General features: G+C 35.9%; 1 protein-coding gene across 5 annotated transcripts in view; it reads left to right on the forward strand.

Annotated features, from left to right (window-relative positions):
- DMXL1 (Dmx like 1) overlaps positions 1-19,166 on the forward strand; it is a 79,397-nt gene extending 60,231 nt beyond the window's left edge. For 4 of the 5 annotated variants that reach the window (XM_080361921.1, XM_080361923.1, XM_080361922.1 and 1 more), the window contains 13 exons: positions 819-1,020; positions 2,272-2,389; positions 3,666-3,728; positions 5,538-5,624; positions 6,271-6,392; positions 6,509-6,650; positions 11,209-11,269; positions 11,869-11,996; positions 12,178-12,270; positions 12,747-12,838; positions 13,766-13,818; positions 15,026-15,243; positions 15,623-19,166. In XM_080361921.1, coding sequence (XP_080218047.1) covers positions 819-1,020; positions 2,272-2,389; positions 3,666-3,728; positions 5,538-5,624; positions 6,271-6,392; positions 6,509-6,650; positions 11,209-11,269; positions 11,869-11,996; positions 12,178-12,270; positions 12,747-12,838; positions 13,766-13,818; positions 15,026-15,243; positions 15,623-15,847 — 1,604 coding nt within the window. In that variant the 3' untranslated portion in view covers positions 15,848-19,166. Of the gene's footprint in view, positions 1-818; positions 1,021-2,245; positions 2,390-3,665; positions 3,729-5,537; positions 5,625-6,270; positions 6,393-6,508; positions 6,651-11,208; positions 11,270-11,868; positions 11,997-12,177; positions 12,271-12,746; positions 12,839-13,765; positions 13,819-15,025; positions 15,244-15,622 lie in introns of those variants that run through there. The other variant, XM_080361925.1, reaches the window with a different exon arrangement.
- Positions 19,167-19,952: the final 786 nt, after the last annotated feature.

Below are 19,952 nucleotides of genomic sequence, written 5' to 3' on the forward strand. Positions count from 1 at the left end.
TGCATCCTGGTGATTGCCCCAACCCAGGTGCAGGACATAGTACTCAGCCTTGCTGAACCGCATGACATTCGAATGGGCCTGGTCCTCAAGCCTGTCAAGGTCCCTCTGGGTGGCATTCCATCCCTCTAGCGAATCAACCGCACCACTGAGCTTGGTGTGATCTGCAGACTTGCTGAGAATGTACTGACTGCCGCTGTCTATGTCATTATCAAAGATAACGAACAGTACCAATCCCAATACGGACCCTTGAGAGACACTACTTATTAGTAATCTCCATTTGGACATGGAGCTTTTGACTGCAACTCTTTGAATGAACTCATTTCCTCCAGTTCCTTATCCACTGAACTTTCCATCCATCAGATCTATATCTCTCCAATTTAGAGGTAAAGATGTTATATGAGACCATGTCAAAGGCCTTACAGATGTCAGAAGTAGAGGACAGCAGTTGCTCTTCCCTTGCTCACCGCAGCAGTCAGTCTGTTATATAATGCCACCACATCAGTCAGTCAACATTTGCCTTTTGTGAAGGTGTGTTGGCTTTCCCTTGTCACCTGCCTGTCATCCAAATGCCTTGACATAGCTTCCGGTAGGATCTGTTCCATGATACTTAATTTGTCAGTGTTGGAGAGGTCTGTTCCTGTAGTGATAGCACAAAGCAGTTCACCTTTTTATACTCGTAAATATCAAGGTGAGGTTCAAATAAAACTTAGTTCTGGAGATACTTGAAATATACTTCAGCCTTCAGCTGTGGAATTATCTTTGTCAATATTATAATGGAGAAGTAAGGTTTTTTAATTATCGTTCACTTGTCTTTCTAGAGCTTCCAGTTAGCTCCCCAATATGCCATGCAGTTCTGAAAACACTACAGCGCTGGGAGCAAGTTCTCCTCCGACGTCTTGTGCTATATGGGGGTCCACCTCAGCATTATATTTCAGTTCATGCTTCTGAAGATGCTCTAGCTGCTGGTCCAGCATTGCTTCGCCATAAAACTTTACTTGAGCCTACAAACACTCCGTTCAGGTGAGTCTGATTTCTATAAGCACTTACTGTGATATCTTTGATACACATTAAGGATTATGTTGTTAGTGCATATGATACACCATAATTTCGATAACTATATAATGCAAGTTTCTAGATTTGCTTGAATCCACTGTGAAATTGCGAGTTCACATCAGAATTCATTAATCTCTGGTCCAAAGCAAGATCAGGAAACAAAAAATTTATCTTTTTTTTTAAGCTCTTTTATTGAAGCTTAACATACTAATTTTGAGTGTGTCTGTAGAAAAACTATGTTTGACATTAAAATAAACAATAACAAATTTTCCCTGAGAAATAATTAAGGATGAGTGACAATGAGTTAAATAATTGCCCCACTTTCTTATCAGTATCTTTTCCCAAAATCAGAGAAGAAATATTTAATATTTATGATAATTACATGATTGTGACTCCACATAATTGCATGTTCAGCCAGAAAAGTGTGCTCAGTTTCTTCAGTTGTCACTTTTTAAATAGATTTCTGCTTTTTTAGTCTATCATCTGTGGTTGCAGAATCAAGAGAACCTGTCTTTTTTTTGTAAAATACCTCATGTTTGTCAAACTTAATTTCAGTAACTTGAGTTTATTAAAAATGAAGAGATTAACATCTATCTGCTGTTTGGCATTACTTCCAAATAATGTTTTAAAGTGATTCCGTGTTTGATGGTTTTTGGCCTGCCATAAGCAGCTATGTGTGTATTTACAAGTTTTTCATGAGCATATGGTTTCTAGGGATAAGCATAAATAGTTGAAGTCTGATCCATTTCTACAATCCTTCCAATTTTGTTACTGAAAAGTCATGGTTGTTTCAGAGATGTTACACAGTTGATGATGTGTTCCTAGCAGGTAGTGTTACTCATTCATTGTCCATGTGATAGAAGCACTCATAGCAATAACCAGAAATTATCCATGTTGTAAGGAATGAGGTGGACAAATAAATAATCTGTATGATGACCTTATTGTTGTGTAATCTCTTAAAGATATTTTTCTCAGATGTCCCAAGATCTGAGGTGAAAATGCCGTATGTTCTATTCCTTCTTCCTTTTGCACCTTCTCTCACATGTAGGTTTGTCAGGAAGATGATATCAGGATGCTTCCAAATCTAGTACAGTGTTTACAGAGCTGTAGTTTTGCTTCTATGTTTCTTCTGACTATAGTTTTCTTAGAATGTAAGGTATTCTAGCCTCTTATAAGAGTGAGCATGATGTAGATATTTGTTTTAACTTTATTCTGTAGATCTAACAGTCATATTGCACTATCTGTGAAGAGGCTCTGGCAGTACTTGGTCAAACAGGAAGAAGTCCAGGAAACCTTTATCAGAAATATTTTTACAAAGAAGCGATGCCTAAATGAGGTTGGTGTGGTACATAAAATGCATAAAATGTTGCAGGTCAATCTGTGAGCTTTTACTTAACTTATTTGTCTGGCTTGTTTACTTTCTAGAGCATGGGTAGATAATATACTTGGCTATGACTCTATATCTACAGTATTTAATATTAAAAATCTTTGACAATTTTGTCATTCAAAACAAAAATAGTCAGTCTTTGCAAGCTGACAACTAACACCACTTAGCTACAGTCAGCCTATTCTTTAAGATCAGTGTAAGAGCTGCCTCAGAAGAATTACAAACTTTAAAATTTCAAAAATTAAAACCAGTAACCTAATTGAAGTGCTAAAAGTTCAAGTTTTTCAATACTGTAGCCATCCTGGGTTTATTCACTGTTTTCTGTCATGTTATGATTCAATTTTAATAAGACAAATGGCCATAGAACACTTAACATTTCTCACCCTGATAACTTAGCCCAGTGGCTAGCTGGATTCCAGGTTCTGGATATAGTTAAAAGTTGTGGTTCTGCGGTGGAGTTTTGTTTTTTCTCCCTCTTTAGCTGTTCCTTTTGTTTCTTACCCTGTTCCCAATAATTCAAAAGAATCACTTGTATGATAAAAAAATTGAAGAGTAGCAAGAAACATAGGAGAAAGAAGCATATCAGGACAAGTGGAGAAGAGTACTCATAACTAGTGAAAAACGATGGCAGCAAAGAGTTCTGTATGAGCTAATCTTTGTCCTGTCACAACTAGAATATTAGCTTGAGTATTTGTGGCTAATTGTGTTCACTACAGACTGCAGTCAAAAGGATTTTTTTTTTTCTTTTATGATGTCCTTTGAAGATACGTGATCTCTGATGTGTTACGTTAATGCAGCCATGTTGCTATGCTGTATGGAAGGTATTTTGGAATATTTTAGACCTGCTTCACATGTTTCCAAGTAGGATCATTGACAGCCTTGCACAGCATGGGTTAATTGTCTTCAGTTTATATCCTCTTGTTACTGGTAAAATGTGAGTGGAGATAGCGTGTTTTTTGTTTTTTCCCAAAAAATTTACTTTTGGGATGGACAAGATGCTGTTGCAGTATGGAATTAGGTACCTCAGTGTCTTCGGTATTCCATATAGACTTTAGAATTTAATAATTATGGTTACTACATAAAATACGTGTGTGTGTGTAAACATACTGTTGTGTTTCAGTTGTTGTGTGTTGGGGTAAACAAGAAATTAAGGATTTCCTTGAAACCTTCTGTGTTATGTCTTATCTCTATTCTTTTTTCTGTGGTGGTTCTTTGCTTGGTGAAGTCATTAGAGGAGCACAATGAAACCATGAAAAATTCTGTGGTGGAGGAGCCCATCATCAATAAGGTACATACTAGTAATGCTCAAGTTAATTAGACCTTGCATTATTATGAATAATTTACTTTTTGAAATCGTGCTGATCTCCCTTAAAAGAATTCTTTGACATAAGAAAGTAAACTTAAATTCAGGTTTGCAGGAATTTGAGTTAAACTAGTCTTGTTATAGAGCCTATCTGAAAGTAAACATATGTTAGAAAGCTGGATTAAACAAGTAGGTAAAAACAATATGTATTATGAAAGTCCAGAGCTATGCCAAGTGAAGAGCTGAGGTTCACATTTGCCCAAATGACAAAAGTTCAACAGTACTATGAGAACACGAGCTTTTAGCAGAATGAGGTGGCTAGAATAGTCACCTACAAGTGAAGGTGGTTAACTGCAATTACAGCAGTTTGTTAGCATGATCTAGTTTCCTACAGTGAACCCACGTAACAACTTTATAGCAACTCACTTTAAAGATTAGTATGAGAGACTGAAAAGTTAATACTATTCCTAGAAATGCAAACAAATACTGCATTCTTCAGACTTTCTTTTACAAAATTGGTGGGAAGACAGAAATGAGAACACTCTGTGATGTCCTTGGGCTACTTTGTTGTTATTAATTTTGTGATAAAGCAGTGTTATTAAGTAGATAACTGGAACAGAGTGGGGAAAAATGTCTTAGAGTTTGCTCACTACACAACACAGATCGTGTTTTTGTATCTCTTGTCACTGCAGTTTTGTGCAGGTTTAGATACATCAGAATCCTGAAGGATCAATTTTGTTTTCATCTTAAACGTATTCTACTTCATGGTGTATAACAGCTACAGGCTTTTTTTTCAGACTCTGAAACATACTGTTTGCAGTTCTTGTACAGCACCATGTTACTGGTTTTTGGCTCAAATATCCTTTGATCTTTTGAAGACCAGAGAAGTAAGGAATTGAAGGGATAGGCTAGGAAATGGTAGTTCTGGAATAATTCTTTGTGTTTTGAAGAAAATACATGATTTTACGTTTTTAATTCAGGTTTGAATTTTTATGTCACCATTTGTTTGGCAATGCCTTTTTTTCCACTGTGAAATTATTTTGTAAGTACAACAGACTGGAGTCTGTAATCTTTCAGTTTAATACTTGCAATGCTGAGCTCTTTATTTTTGAACAGGCATAGTACAGTGCTGGTAGAGATGCAGTTTAGAATTTTATTGTGTGCTGGCATATACCTGCATGCATTTCTAAAACGCAAAAAGGTAGACAAGATTCAAATACATAATTCCATCATATTAAGAGAGGGCAAGGGGAAAAAGTAAATTTTTTGTGGTACTGGTATGTGCAGGATTCCAGATTTATTTAGTAGTGGAGAATGGTTAATAGATAAGCTGCTAAATTCCGATTTGTCTTCCTAACAGAGGTCTTTTTTGGATTATTTCATTAGTTTCAGTGGCAAAAAGTGTTTACTAAAAGCATGAAATGACTTAGTAATTTCTTTTAAGAAAAAAAACCATCAAGACTCAGATTTTTATTATCAATACCCCCAAGTGTGGATGTAACCTTGCTGTTTTTCAGCCTCCCTGAAAAACTGGAGAATGAACACAGTACTGTGACTTCTGTGCCAAATTATGCTTTCTGTGGTAATCTCATCATGGCAGTGGGAAGCTAGAGTATTACACCTGACACACATTTACCATAATTCTTGCAGGTTATATTTTTCATGGCTTTTTAGAATTAAAATTGAGAAAAAATATATGAAATTCCTATGATCTAGTGTCTGGTCTCTACTTCCAGTAAAAAGTGCTGCTGCGTAGAAGTTTGCATTCAAATATGCTTTACTTTCTACATACAGGTAGAAACAGATTTGGGATACCCAGGAGGCAAGGCAAGAATAATCCATAAAGAGTCTGACATCATTACTGCTTTTGCAGTCAATAAGGTGAGCATAAAGGAGGTGTTGTACTTCCACCTGATCAAAGGTGGTAGTCCCATAGTGAATGGGTGAGATATCCTTTGCCAGTGATCCTGCTACAGCGTAAACTCTTAGCGCTCCATTCTCTAAAGCACTTCATACTTATCTTTTTGTAATTAAACAGTTGTCCTACAAATGGTCTTTTTTTTTTTTTCTGTTGTGCAATAGATTGAGGGAAGGGAGAGTTGCCTTCTACTTTAAGCTTTTGTGTAGGTGTATTTTTCCTTCTCTGTCAAAGATGACCAGGAAGTAATCTTTTCTTCTCCCGTTTAACTACTTAAGCCTTAAGAAGTGGAGGCGGGGAAGCTTGGTCGCAAGTAGTGTAGTGTAGTTATCTACTATTAAGCCTCTGAGGAAAGCAAGGAGAAGCTAGAGCTGTTTGAGAGAGTGATGCTGTCCCAGACGCAAATAAACTTTTAAAAGGGAAACATGAAGTTTACACAGTTTAAGTATCTAGATTTGTGGACATTAATATTTGGGTTTTGTAAATTGTTTGGGTTTTGTATGGGTTTGTGAACAACTGTACCATAACCAGATAAAGTTTTTAAAAGGACTTTTTTGAGTATTTCTTTTATATCTGCCTTTGTGTGTGTGGTTTTTTTTTTTTTTTCAGGCAAATCGGAACTGCATTGCAATAGCATCAAGTCATGACATTCAAGAATTAGATGTTTCTGCGATTTTAGCTACACAAATCTATACCTGGGTTGATGATGATGTGGAAATAGAAAATAAAGGGTATATTTCCTATGTTTCCAATATCACAGCTTGACTGTGTATAAATCAGTGTAACAAAGCACAGTATTTAATGTTTATTGTTCGGAGTCTAACTTATAATGTTGTTTCATTTATAGGGCCGACGATTTCTTAGTTATACATGCTCGTGATGATCTGGTAAATGTTCAGGGAACCACTCCTTATACTCATAGTAATCCCGGCACACCTATCAATATGCCTTGGCTTGGTAGTACACAAACTGGCAGGGGTGCATCTGTGGTAAGTCACTTGTAAAAGATTAGCTGTATGTACTCTTTCTACTTCTTCTGTCTGTTCAATATTACTACTTATATTTTACAATTACTGTACAAGTAAATGTAGTTTTTCTTTGTAATCAAGGCAAGCTGTTGGTTTTTTTTTATTATTATCGTTCAATTAACAGGTAAAAATACTGCACAGAACTTAAGATAGACCAGCTAAGCAAACAAAGTTTTGTTCAAACCCTATATGCTTTTTGTAGTTCATATACATTGTTGAAAAATAACAAATCAGGGTTCAGGTAAGGAGTTGCAGCTTAAATTGTTCTTGAATGACTTAAAGGCAAATGTTGTATCTAAATAGGATATATTAAAGAGATTTCAGAATAGAAATTCATAAAGATTGGGTAGAAATATTTGTGTGAAATACAGAGCTATCTTTTATTTGAAGTTTTGCTTTGAGTTCCAGACCATTCCAGCTTTTATTTAAAAGTAAATACCAACTTTGCTCTAGTACAATGTATAATACTATTGTAGTGCACTGCATATTAGTATGAGCCTTTATTATAGAAAAGACAGCAAATGAATTTTACTGACAGGACAGAGGCTTCAAATGAAACTCTAGAAAAAGAGCAACTTAAATGTGGGGAAAAAAAAAAGAGATTCTTGGTTTCATAAGAAAAATGAGGAAAGCAATACTGCAGGAATACAACCAACAACAAATATCATGCATAGTTGGAACTACAAATCACACCGACGTGTGTAACTGTTTATCTCCAAAAGCTGTTGTCAGCTCTGTCTTCTTTGAAGTGCTGCGCAGTTTGCCATAGCTCTGCTTAGTAGCATTATTAAATATCTCACTTCTGATGATCATGTTTTAGAGGAGATAATCAATTTTGCTGTGCGGCATTTCTGAAATACACTAGAGTGAGGGACACCCCGTAAAGTGTGACTATGTCCACATGAGCAAATTGGTCCTCCTGATCATATAGGTGACACCTGCATAAGTGTAGCTCTTACTTTTAGAAATAGCTTCTGTGTCTGGAGTGAAGCTTGGCCCTAAGCAAAAAGCTGTTAGCTCAGATTTAATTTGGATCAAACGATAATTCTTGTCTGGCCATTGACATGCTTACTTTAGTTCCTATGCGGCATATATGCTCTCTAATAAAGCTGATTTGTTAGGTGGAAGATGCTTATTTGGAGTGACTTATCTGGGCTGAAATTGTCATACAAGATACCTGTGTCTCAGCCTGTCGGCACATAGGTATGGAGTTTTCATGGATAACAGAATGCGTTAAGTTTCGCAACTTGGCTGCAGTTGGTGGCATTTAACAGCTGAGATCAAGTCCATAAGTGGCAGCAGAATGAGAATATTGTATGTTAATTTATATTGTAGTTCATTTTTAAAAATATTTTATGATTAGGAGAAGCAGATGAGGGATGAGTGTTATAAGAATGAAAATGTTATCCACACGTAGAAGTGGCTATGGTGCCAGTACCTATACTTCTCCCTTCTATTTAGGAATTACCAATTCTAGTTGTCAGTTTTGCAGCTCTGATATCACAATCAGGTCTCTTCTGCAAGTATAGTTCAAATGGCTTTGCCACTCTCTTCTCACTGTCTATATATAGAATTTGTGTGTTTTGTGTCTTTCTCAACAATTACATAATCTATTAATGTAGACTATTTTTACATTACTTTCTATTTTATATGTAGTAAAAATTCCTTACCTTAAGATATATGGCTATGCTTGTGTTGAATGCATTTGCTGTTAAACTTTGGACCTACATTTTGTTTGGCATACTGTTTAACTGTGGTTGAGAACCAACCACAGCATGCAATGACACTTGCCCATGAGGTAGGGGAGACAAAGGTACTGAATGAAGGACAAAGTAAATGAAGGAAGATACAGGGATTCTTGAGAGAATATAGTGTTACTGGAGGAGACTCAGCTTCACCCAAAACTTTTCTGTTGCTACTATTTGTCACTTTTTTCCTTTGGATACTACTTTTGATCCTTGCTCCCATCTTTGCTTTTACATCATTTGCAGCCCATTTGGTAGATATAGTCCACTGTTCTTTACTATTACTGGCTTTTCAGTTTTGTTGTCTTTGATTCACTTCCATCAGTAAGGGAAGCTATTGGATGTATGATACTTGGTCAGTTGACAACATTTTATCAGCTCAAAGTTTGGTTTTTTTTGTTGTTAATTTTCTTCACTCTTCCCTGATATGCAGTTCATGAAAGGTAAGTAACGAGGCTCACCACCAAGTCCTTCATACTGTGTGTTTACACAGTTCTTACAGGAGGTGTTTGTAAGAGAGCTCTGAGTTAGATAGTACATTCTGTCAGCTTTGAAACTCAGGTAATGTTCAACAGCTTGTCTTTCAAACCAGTATGAGTGATACCAATATTCACCAGTGTAATAACTGGTGGGGCAGATTTTAAGCATTTTTATTCTTCATTCTTACTGTACATTAGGCCTAAAGCACCCAGCTCTCCAACAAAGCAATCAGTGTTCTACCTGTCAGTTATTTCGAAGTTATTTCATTTCTCTAAGCATGCATTTTTCCAAAGTGTAATCCAGTAGATGTCAGAAGATCATGATGCATGCTTATCTGTTGAACGAAAGACTATGATTTCCATTGACTTCTGGCTGAAAGTTAGTGGTTATAAAACTCAACGCAACCCTTCATTTTGGTGAAGAAATAGAATGACCATGAATAATTTTTCTTTCACTTACACATAGAGAAATGGTAACTTTAGAGAGCAAAGTATTGCAATTATTTACTGATCGATGTATGCACTGATGTTTGAAGAATATCCTTCTCGGTTGTCTTAAATCTTATAGTGTATAAATTGTTCCTTTCACAAATATTTTACTAAAACATTCAGGTTGTTTTTTTTTTTTTTAACTTGTCATTTAAAGTACTTACAGAAAAAAAAAAGGAAAAGAAGTATTTGAGAAGATCTTATTTTTTATCTTCAGTAAAGTATTTTGAAATCCACTTGGGTAACCAAGGGGCATAAGGCTTTCTCTTTAACAAATAGTAAAGTTTTGAGAATTGAGAGATCTAAATCTGCTTCCAAAATGTAGTCAAGAGGATTGCAATTACTCCCCTAATCCAAACCCCAGGGAATTTTAGCAAGAAAATAGAATTCCCATCCAACTGTTTTTCCTCCTTTTTGTGTGCAAACTGGAAATTTGAATAACATTTTGTTTCAGCTCTTTGGATCATATTTAGTAATATGAATTACAAATTTTACTTGCTTCATATGTTCTTCCAGTTGACACCCTGATATGGTTGGAGGCCAGGTGAGAATAGTGTGCTTAAAATACTGGATTCGCTATCTGCTGGTTTGGTGACAAAGCAGTGGCAAAATGCTGATCAAAATTAAAGCAGTTGAAAGTCACAGCTGGATTTTTGATGGTCCAAAAGTTCTCTTCCAACCTAAAAGATTGTATGAAAGTAGTTCTGTGCCAGCTTGCTACTGATGTATAGTAAGTGGTAAGCATTGAAAGTGAGTGCTCTGGCAACAAACTTTCATTTGTTATCATTTAAAGTTAACACCTGGTGCAAATATAAATTTAGGCCCTCTTTGCTCTCACATGTTCTGGTAAATAATCTGTGGATGAGCAAACATAATAAAAAAAAGTTTCTGAGCAAAGAGTGTCTTCAAAGCAGCCAGATAGTTTTCAGGAGAACTAACAGGAAGTAAAAGAGGGAAAACTTAACTTCCACATATGTTAATGGAAAGAAAAGAAGGGAAGAGACATGAAAGAAAAATGAAGCTGCACTTTGTTGAAAAATCCCTGCCGTTTCTTTGCAATTGTGTTATTGTGGGTTGGATTTAGGATTCAATTACATTGGGGCTTTATCTTAATTGTGTGATGTCTCCAGTCTTTTTCATGTCAATGAAGGAATTAGTCAACTAAGAAAAAGCATTTTTGATACTGTAACTTACTCCAAGCAAAATCTGGAACAAAAGTGCTACTGAAAATCGATTGGATCTGTATTTGCAAAATTATAAATGCATTTGAAGATATTTTTTTATTATTATTATTTACCCGTTGCTAGGTATATTACTTATTCTGGATGGCCACAAATAATCACTTCTCAATCAATGACAATAAATTAACTAGACTTGAAAATAAATATATTCCTTCCTATTTTTTACTTCTGTTAAAGTTTGTTCACCTCTTTCTTTACATGCTTCTGCCTCTCTCTTGCTTATCTTACTATATTCAGGAATTTTCCAATAAATTTAATGGAATCAGAAAGGAATTGGCAAGAAAAGAGGTAAGACTGCAGTCTAAGGAATGTTTATATTTGGATCCATAAAACTCTGAAGCAAAAAGTTTTTAATTACCTACATGTATAAAGCTGCAAATGTATTAACATCTGCACTAGTCTTGGAAGAAACTGACCTCTATGTGAATTTCTAAACCTAGTAATTGCTTTCAGTAGGAATTTTGATAGGAAACAACTCTCTGTGGTCACTAATTATTCTAGTTTAATAAGTTTTTTGTTGAGTTGTATTGTTTAATTCTTTCCTATTATTTTGTATATTGAACAGATGCTCAAGAAGGCTATTAATAATGTCAGAAGAATGGCTTCTCATCCAACATTGCCATATTGTAAGTTCACTTTATTAAAAAAAAGGAAGTTATCTAAAGAATATATCTACTTATTGCCTCTGTTTCTTAGTATGCTGCTATTCTGTACTATCACAGCAATTTATTATATGTTTGAAAAGTTGTTTATAAGCCCTATTTTACTGAAACTATTTTTCATTTTAAAAAATACTGGGTGATATAAAATAGTCTTTAGAAACAGTGATACAAAAAGTTCTGTATTTCTGTTTTGTGACTTGGATGAAAGATGGTAAGAAAAAGATATGTTATAATCTCCAAGTAAATAGCTTCATATTTCAGTACCATCTAAACACAATTATTAATTAAATAATGACTTAGTAGAGTTCAATAAGGTTTGCATACCATGGGATTAAGTTTTAGTGGTACCCACTACTCCATGCCAGGTACTATGAGCCATATTGTGGCACCAGTTATTTTGAGGATGTTGTGAGCTGGTGTGAGATTTCTTAAAATTTTGGAAAGCAACATTCCTCAACTGCTACACGACCTGTGAATCACAGAATGTTTGGGGTTGGAAGGGACCTCTGGAGATCATCTAGTCCATCCCACAAAAGATCTCATGTAAATATTTTCTGTTGCAGACCTGACAGGTGCTCAGGACGGTAGTGTAAGAATGTTTGAATGGGGTCATGCACAGCAAATCACATGTTTTCGGTCTGGTGGCAACTCAAGGGTAACTCGAATGAGATTCAATTACCAAGGAAATAAGGTAACTGACAGAATGCTTCTGTACTTGCTTTCTTCTCTCTGTCCCCCCTGCTCCCTCCGCAAATGATTGTAAATTAGCAGAAACATCACATTCTTCAAATCTAAGGTAGTTGCACTGAATTGTGGATAATTTTTCTGTAATACATGTGTATTTACAATTAATATAACTTTTTTTTTTTCAGTTTGGAATTGTTGATGCTGATGGATATATAAGTTTATATCAAACAAACTGGAAATGTTGCCCACTTACCGGAAGTTCACCTAAACCATATTTGGTAAGCTGAAAACTAAATTTGCTTTCATAAATGTTTGTTATGCTCTCTTATTTCCTTCCCCCTTTAGAGTAGTTAGGATATGGCAGGGATTGTGCTGCTAACCTGTGTTAATCAAGATTTAATAATATATTGTTGCCATCCTGTGATCTCTGTGACAGACAAGTTCTTAAATCCAAATCATACTTACTAACGTAGAGAATAGAAAATGCGATGTTAGATCTGAAATAACCTTTAATGTTCTTTGAGACTTGCCAATAATTGTCAATTGCTAATTAATTGTAAATAACACAGGACTAGAAAGTATACTTCTATGAAATATTAAGACTCTCAGAAGGCATATGCATACTCTTTTTCACATCATCTGTTCTTTAAATTGTTTTTGAAACAGCTTGCCTTCTTGAGCGTGTTTAAGATTTCATGCTTATGTAAAATCCATTTATTTTTCAAATAATAATTTCTAAACTGCAATTTTTCAGACCTGGCAGTGTCATAACAAAACAGCGAATGACTTTGTTTTCATCAGTTCATCATCTTTGATAGCCACAGCAGGATTGTCTTCTGACAACAGGTAAGAACTGGTGTGATAATGCATAAAAATGAAGTGTTGCTGTGTTTTCTCTCCTTCCTTGGCTACACCCCTGCCTTTTTTTTTGTTATTCTCCTTAAGCAGCTTAAGAGCAATGGGAGTACTCATGCTCTTTCTTTCTTTGTGCGATGGCGAAAGAAGCAATGTAGGCAGCTGAATTCCATATGCCTGTTAAAGGAGGTTCTACAGGGAAGTACAGATCCTCTGTTCATGCTTCGCATGAGGAGGGGAAGTGGAGACGGATGTGCTGAGCTGTTCTCCCTGGGATCCTGTGACAGGACATGTGGGAATGGTTCAGAGCTGTATCAGGAGAGGTTTAGACTAAACATCAGGAAGCATTTCTTTACCGAGAGGGTGGTCAAACACTGAAATAGGCTTCCTAGAGAGGTGATCAACGCCCTAAGCCTGTCAGTGTTTAAAGAGGCATTTGGACAATGCCTTTAATAACTATGTAACCATTGTGTCAGCCTTGAAGTGGTCAGGCCATTGGACTGATAGGTCTTTTCCAAGTGAACTATTCTGTTCTATTCATATAAGTCTGTCTTAAATTATTTTTATGGACACAGGGAGTTGTGTGTAGTTCTTCATTTCACATGTATTTTCTTAAGCAAGTTTTGATCAAGAAGGAGCAAAGCCTGCTAACATTCAGGTGAATTCAACTACAAAAGATTGTAATCTCAATATGAATCATTTATGAGAATAACCAGTCATAGAATAATTGTACATGGCATGTCCTTGCATTATATGGTATAGTTACGGAAGTAGCTTGCGGTCTGCTCAAAAGTAATATTTGGAAGTCTGTTTACAGTGCCTTTATGCCCGAAACAATCTTTTTAAGGTTCACGTGACTTTTCAAGTGTGCAAAATACTTTAGAACACTTCTCACTAAATTAAAACTTTTTTCTACAGAAATATTTGTCTTTGGGATACTTTGGTTTCACCTACAAATAGCTTGGTGCATGGTAAGTAAAAAACAACCAGCAAAGTATTTAATCACAGTAAAATATGTGTATGTCTATCTTTATGAAATAGTTATGTGGGAAGTGATTTTAATTAGCTGTAAAGCATCTTCCCCTATCCTGTTTGAGTGTACCAGCAGGAAAATAAAAAGATTCTTGAGAAATTATTTAGTGTTACATGTTAATGACTGCTTTCATGGACATGAGCACCTTCCTTTGCATACCTTGTCTCTTTGCACTGCAAGTGCAAACACTGACAGGCAGACATTTGTAATTTCTGTTCATTTTTAAAAGATTCTGAGCAACTCCTGCTTGTAGTGACTAGAATGTTGAGAAAACAATAGCTTATGCCAAATGCTGTGGAATGTTTTAAATGCTTTCTGTGTGTGCATGTGTAGATATCTACATACAGTATTACAAAAGTGCTTTAGAAGAATTATTCCTTTAAGTATGAGTTTTGAGCTGTAATAAATTAACAGGGTTTCATTAACTTTGTTACTAATATTTTGTGGCAGTGGTAAAGAAATACCTTTCAATGTCTGGAATCCAGAATTAGGCTCAGAGTGAGAGCTGTGAACTTGTAATTGAAGTACGGTGAATGCTTAATTGTATGGGTGAGATGTGTGGAGTTTCGAAATGTAAATTTAGAGAACCCTTTGAACTACAAGTACAATAAACTACATGCCATGTGTTAGGATCTAGTCTCAAAGATACTGAGCTTTGTCCTGATAATTGTCATCTTCATTCACTTCCTTCAGTCATGTTGGGGAGCAGACATATCCAAATAAACATGGAAATCAGCAAATTAGAAGTAAAATAATCACTGGAAATTTACAAGATATTTGGGCAAGGAATTTAGGAGGACACTTCTTATGAGAAACCTATGCCTTAAAATAACAAGCATTATAGCATTTGAAAAGGATCTATTTCTGGTCAAGGCTTAATAGTTCATGATTACACAGGGTAGAAAAAGGATATACATTGTTTTTCATACAGATTGTAGCTGCTTATTTGAAAATACTGCAATTTCAAGATGTCTGATGTGAACCTAGGCTTGCATATATATGGTACTACAATAAATGAAGTAGTTGTGGTCAGTTGGATTACAGCACCAAAGTCACTGTTGCTACAGTCTTGAACCATTAGAAGTTGATGGAAAATAAAAGTTAGTACTGTGTGTTTATTTAAATTACTTCGCTTTGTCTTTCAGCTTTTACCTGTCATGATAGTGGAGCAACTGTGCTAGCATATGCTCCGAAACATCAGCTGTTAATATCTGGAGGCAGAAAAGGCTTTACCTGTATAATTGATCTTCGCCAAAAACAGCAGCAACAGTTACTCCAGAGTCATGATTCTCCAGTAAAAGCAATTGCTGTTGATCCTACAGAAGAGTATTTTGTCACAGGATCTGCTGAAGGCAACATAAAGGTATTAAGGAGCAGGAGGGAGCAGAGAGATAAAGATGTGTAAATTCAAAAAGAATCTTGCATAGGTGTGAAATAATCAGATATGTTATAAGTTCTGCATTTGTTCAATACTCTTTCACATTTACTAATGTAATTATGAAACATTAATCTTACCTTGCAGTCTTCTATTTAGTTATTCCTACCTTAGTCCCTGTATATTTCCTTATTATAGAAAATGAATATTCTATAACTGTGTCATTAGATTTCTACATTTCTTTTACAGTTAGTATCAGAAAAATGAATGCAAAATGTAGACCAATTTCTCCACGACTCATTGCTGGTGAATTTTAAGGTCATGCTAATTATCCTTTTGGAGGATTGATGTTTTGATGCTTTTTCAGGTATGGAGTCTGTCAACATTTAATCTTCTCCACACTTTCATCAATGAGCATGCTCGACAGTCTCTCTTCAGAAACATTGGGACAGGAGTCATGCAAATTGAAACAGGACCAGCAAATCACATATTCTCCTGTGGTGCTGATGGAACAGTGAAGATGAGAATCTTGCCTGATAGATTCAGCCCTTTAAATGATATGTTAAAAAATGATGTGAAATTTATGATCTAATATTTTTCTCAGAACCATGTATAACATTCCCCTGCTACAATCCCTGAAAATATTTTTGTTTTTTTCCTGGAGCTAGCCAACAAAGCAGATACACAATGATAGCTTGTGCTACAGAGATGTTCTTCCCTCCCATATTTATTACCTGAAGCTTTTAGTTCATGATGCAGTGATGCCTTAAAGATTAACAAAGTCCTTCCGATTTTGATTGTTGCCTAAAAAAAAAGCTATACGTGACTCCAAATTATGTACTTATTGTATTATTAAGATGTTGGTGAAGTTGTTTACTTTTCCTTTGGAGGTAGTTACACTCCCATCAGGAGTGAACCATCTGGGCCTGGCCTCTGCTTGTATTCAACACCTGGCCGCCTTCTAAAGGCAGGTCTGTCCAGATGGAAACCTTAGATAATGTTACTCTTTTTTTGTGGCAGCCATAACTGTAAAAGTAAAAATTTATACCTATGTGTAGAAGAGAAACAAAACCTGTATGAGTAAATACTCCTGGCAATGCAAGCTTTCATATAATGAGCCACTCTCTGTCTCCATTCCTGGAATCCAGGCTGTTTACCTCTCTAACTTGCATGATGTCCTTCCTCTAATATAGGGTATAAGAAACTGAAGGATGTTCTGTAACTTATGTTCTATAGCTTGAATCACTGCCATCAGGATGGCAGGCTTACCTTTAAAAAATAAATATATTTTTAAGCCTGAACACTCCCTTTACAAAAATATGTAAATATTAATGGATATCTTCCTAGTAAAATAGTAGAGATTGTGTGAAGCTTTAGTCTTGATCCAAAAGATAGAGGAAGATACTGCTTTAGGATATGGCACTAGAATTTCTTCAAAGAATATTTATTTACATGTCTGTAGAGGAAAAAAAAACCTAATTTATTTTTACATTTTTTCCAGCAAGACTTTTATTTAGCCCAAAGATACTCTGTTCATTCTTAGCACTTACATTCTTGTTTGTCTGCTTTTCCTAAGGACTTTAAAAAAGGAAAAAGAAAAAAAGTTCAACAGCAGAGTACTTAAATACTGTCGGCCTTTGTACTGTATGTTTACATCTAGTCTAAAGTGAAAGAAAAAAGAATTGGAAAGGATAGATGGATTTTTTTTTTTGCCAAAATATTAAACTGCGTAACTTCAATGTTTGACCAAATTATTAATGCACAGAGCCTTGACTTTTTTTTTTTTTTGGTCAGCTAAAAACTGTTTCTGTGAGTATTTTGGTTTACTCTTTCTGACTTGAGAGCTTGACAGAGGTTTAATTTGTAAATTAGTTGTGAGGCTGGATTACTTGAATGCCAATGTGTACTTTTTGCTAAAAGATATTTTGTGAAATATAGCACCAAGATATTAACTGTAAAATAAACTTGTCAAATTAGGAACTTATGGGGATAAATAAAGCATAGCAGAGCTGAAGGGCTTTTAAAATGAACTTTGTAACATTCTCAGGATGCTTTTATCTTACGAATATAAAGTAGTTTAAAAAGATTTTGTAAAATGTATTAAGGTCATTTTAAATGTGTGTTTCACAAGTTGCAGTGCAAACACTATGGAGGTTTTTATGCACATAACCTGAATTTTCAAATTGTGCAATAAAAAGAATGTGAATATTTTGCCATGAAAAAAACACGTGACAGCATTTCAAACCGGTACAGCTGTTCAGTGATTCAATTGTAATTGATCTTCCACAACACTTATAGGTTGAAATCAAAATTTATATCAAAACAGTTTAAGTACAGTGATGGACCAGAAAAGTGACTAAAAGTGACAGCACCTTATAAAACTGACTTGCCCAATGTGTATGTCATATCTGCTCAGTGGCTGAGTTTATAATATTCCTTATGAAAGAAGGAAAACAATTGAGTTAACAGTACCACACTCATTGAGAACCAACTGAAACTTGATTTTGTAGCTGCTTATGTACATGTATCAGTTTTATGCACCCACTGAACTAACAAAATTACATTCAGAAAAAGAAAATGTGCAGAAATCATGGCAACATTATATAATTATGTCCTTAATGTTTTGTCCTTAAATATTGATATCTCATTAGCTTTAATATTTCAAGTTCCGTTTATTGTACTGGCAATCACAAAGAGCTGTCTTACCATCTGCGAACTGAGCAGATCTTATATGTTATTTGCCAAGACGTAAAATGTTATCATTTTTCTGAGTAGTGCTGCACTTTGAATAATCCTGGCAAATTTATGCTTATACCAGAAAAGTACTGACTGTGAGCAGGCATTTTCAATAATGTTTATAGTTACCATAAGCTACTCTCAAAACTAAATTATGTAAAATCACAGTGTATTTGCCACACCTTCATAATCTTCCCAATAAATCCTGCAGAAAATGAACCTTCTGGAATTCCATGTTGCTGCTACTTCATTTACAAATCAGTTGTTTGCTTGTATAATGTTTGCTTATGTCTAACAATTATTCTAAGTGAAATTATCAGTAGTTTTCTTGTAATGATGGAGTCAAAATCAGTTAACTTCTGTTGTATCTGAATCTTGTAAAGGGACACTCTCAACTTTTAATCTAGTCATTGAGGAAGAACTGAACTCAAAACTCTTCCAGCTGTTGCCCTTAAGACTTTCACTGACTCTTGTCCTCCCGTAGTTAAAGCTTTCTCCCTGTTGCTATGCAAGTTATTCAACAGAATAGTGGATACCCAGAGTTCTGTGCTTGAAGTAGCCATGTGCACAAACTGAACTTAAAATATGCATTTACAAGTGCTTAATTGACAGTAGTTCCATGCCCAGACAAAACTCAGCTTGTAGTTGATAATGTCCCTTTTTAAATATAATAGACTAGCGGTTGTGACATGTTTGTCTATGTAGCAATACGTAATGCAATCAAAGTGTGTCATTCTTGTGTTGCTAATTGATTGTTACCTCAAACAGATCCAAGTTCTTTACTAGTACTGCAGTAACTTCTGGGAGTTAAAACTCTGGCCATCTGGGTACTTAAGCTGGCTTGCTGTGTGACTTTTAACCAGAACAACATTCTCGTCTGACAGATCATGTTGGAGGATGTTTATGGAGAAAGATGAAGAGTGGAATAGATGCAGATTTTGTACCACACTCCTGTGGCACAAGCACATGTTCTACTGCCTTTTAGGAACCTTGCGACCTGTTACAGGAAATAAGCTGTTGAGAGGTAGCACTTCCTTCCTCTTAAAGAGCACCTAGTGTTAGATGAGTTGCAAGAGGTGTGAAACAAGCAACAGAAGTAAGCTTGGAGACAATATGTTCTCCAAGGTAGTTTTTTTTCAAATGTTTATTTTTACTAAAAATAGCAATGGCAGGTTCAGCACACTGATCAAATTACTTTATGTTAAATAAAGATACTGATTTACCAAGTTTCTTGGTGTTTCTTATTCCTCTATATTTCAAGGTGTAAATTCTGTGTAGTTTTGATCTCTCTCCTGGCTCTTTTTTATTTTTGGCTTAGCTTTTCATGCCTTAGCTTTTTTGTTTTGTTGTTTTCCACCCCTTTCCCATTAATTCAGTGCATAACTATCAGTTGTAATAAGCTCTAAGTCATTTATCAGTGGAATGAGGCTGATGTCATTTTCTTCCACAACTATAGTAACTTTAGCTCCTTGTCTGTTTCATTTGCCCTGGAAAGCCTGTGAACGTTTTGCAGAACTCCGCATTTTTAATTTTGTCACCTCTAGAAGAGGTCAAAAGATGAGTGTCCATGCTGTAGTTAATACGAGGTGGGAAGCTGCTGCCAAAATTAAAAATACTTCGACATACAGCTCAGTAGAACGAAAGAATGTTATTTGGGGTTTGCCCTTGCAAAGATTGTAACTCCTCCTTTGGTCACAAAGCAAGGAAAGAACCGAAGAAAATGTGTACCCAGGATCTAGCACCGGGACTGATTTCCTTCGCGGGCGGCTTGAGCCTCCTTTTCTCCACCTGGTGCCTTCCCCGGTTGCGCCCCGAGGGGAGGCGGTCTGGCCGCGCTGCCTCCCGCTGCGCCTCTGCTGCCGCCCGGCTTTCCCGCGGCCGAACTGGGCCGCTGGCCCAGGTGAGAGCTGGCGGTGGAGTTGTGAGTGGGACTAAGGCCACGGGGGGCGGCCCGGCCTTCC

The sequence above is a fragment of the Nesoenas mayeri genome (assembly GCF_963082525.1).
Source record: "Nesoenas mayeri genome assembly, chromosome: Z".
NCBI lineage: Eukaryota > Metazoa > Chordata > Aves > Columbiformes > Columbidae > Nesoenas > Nesoenas mayeri.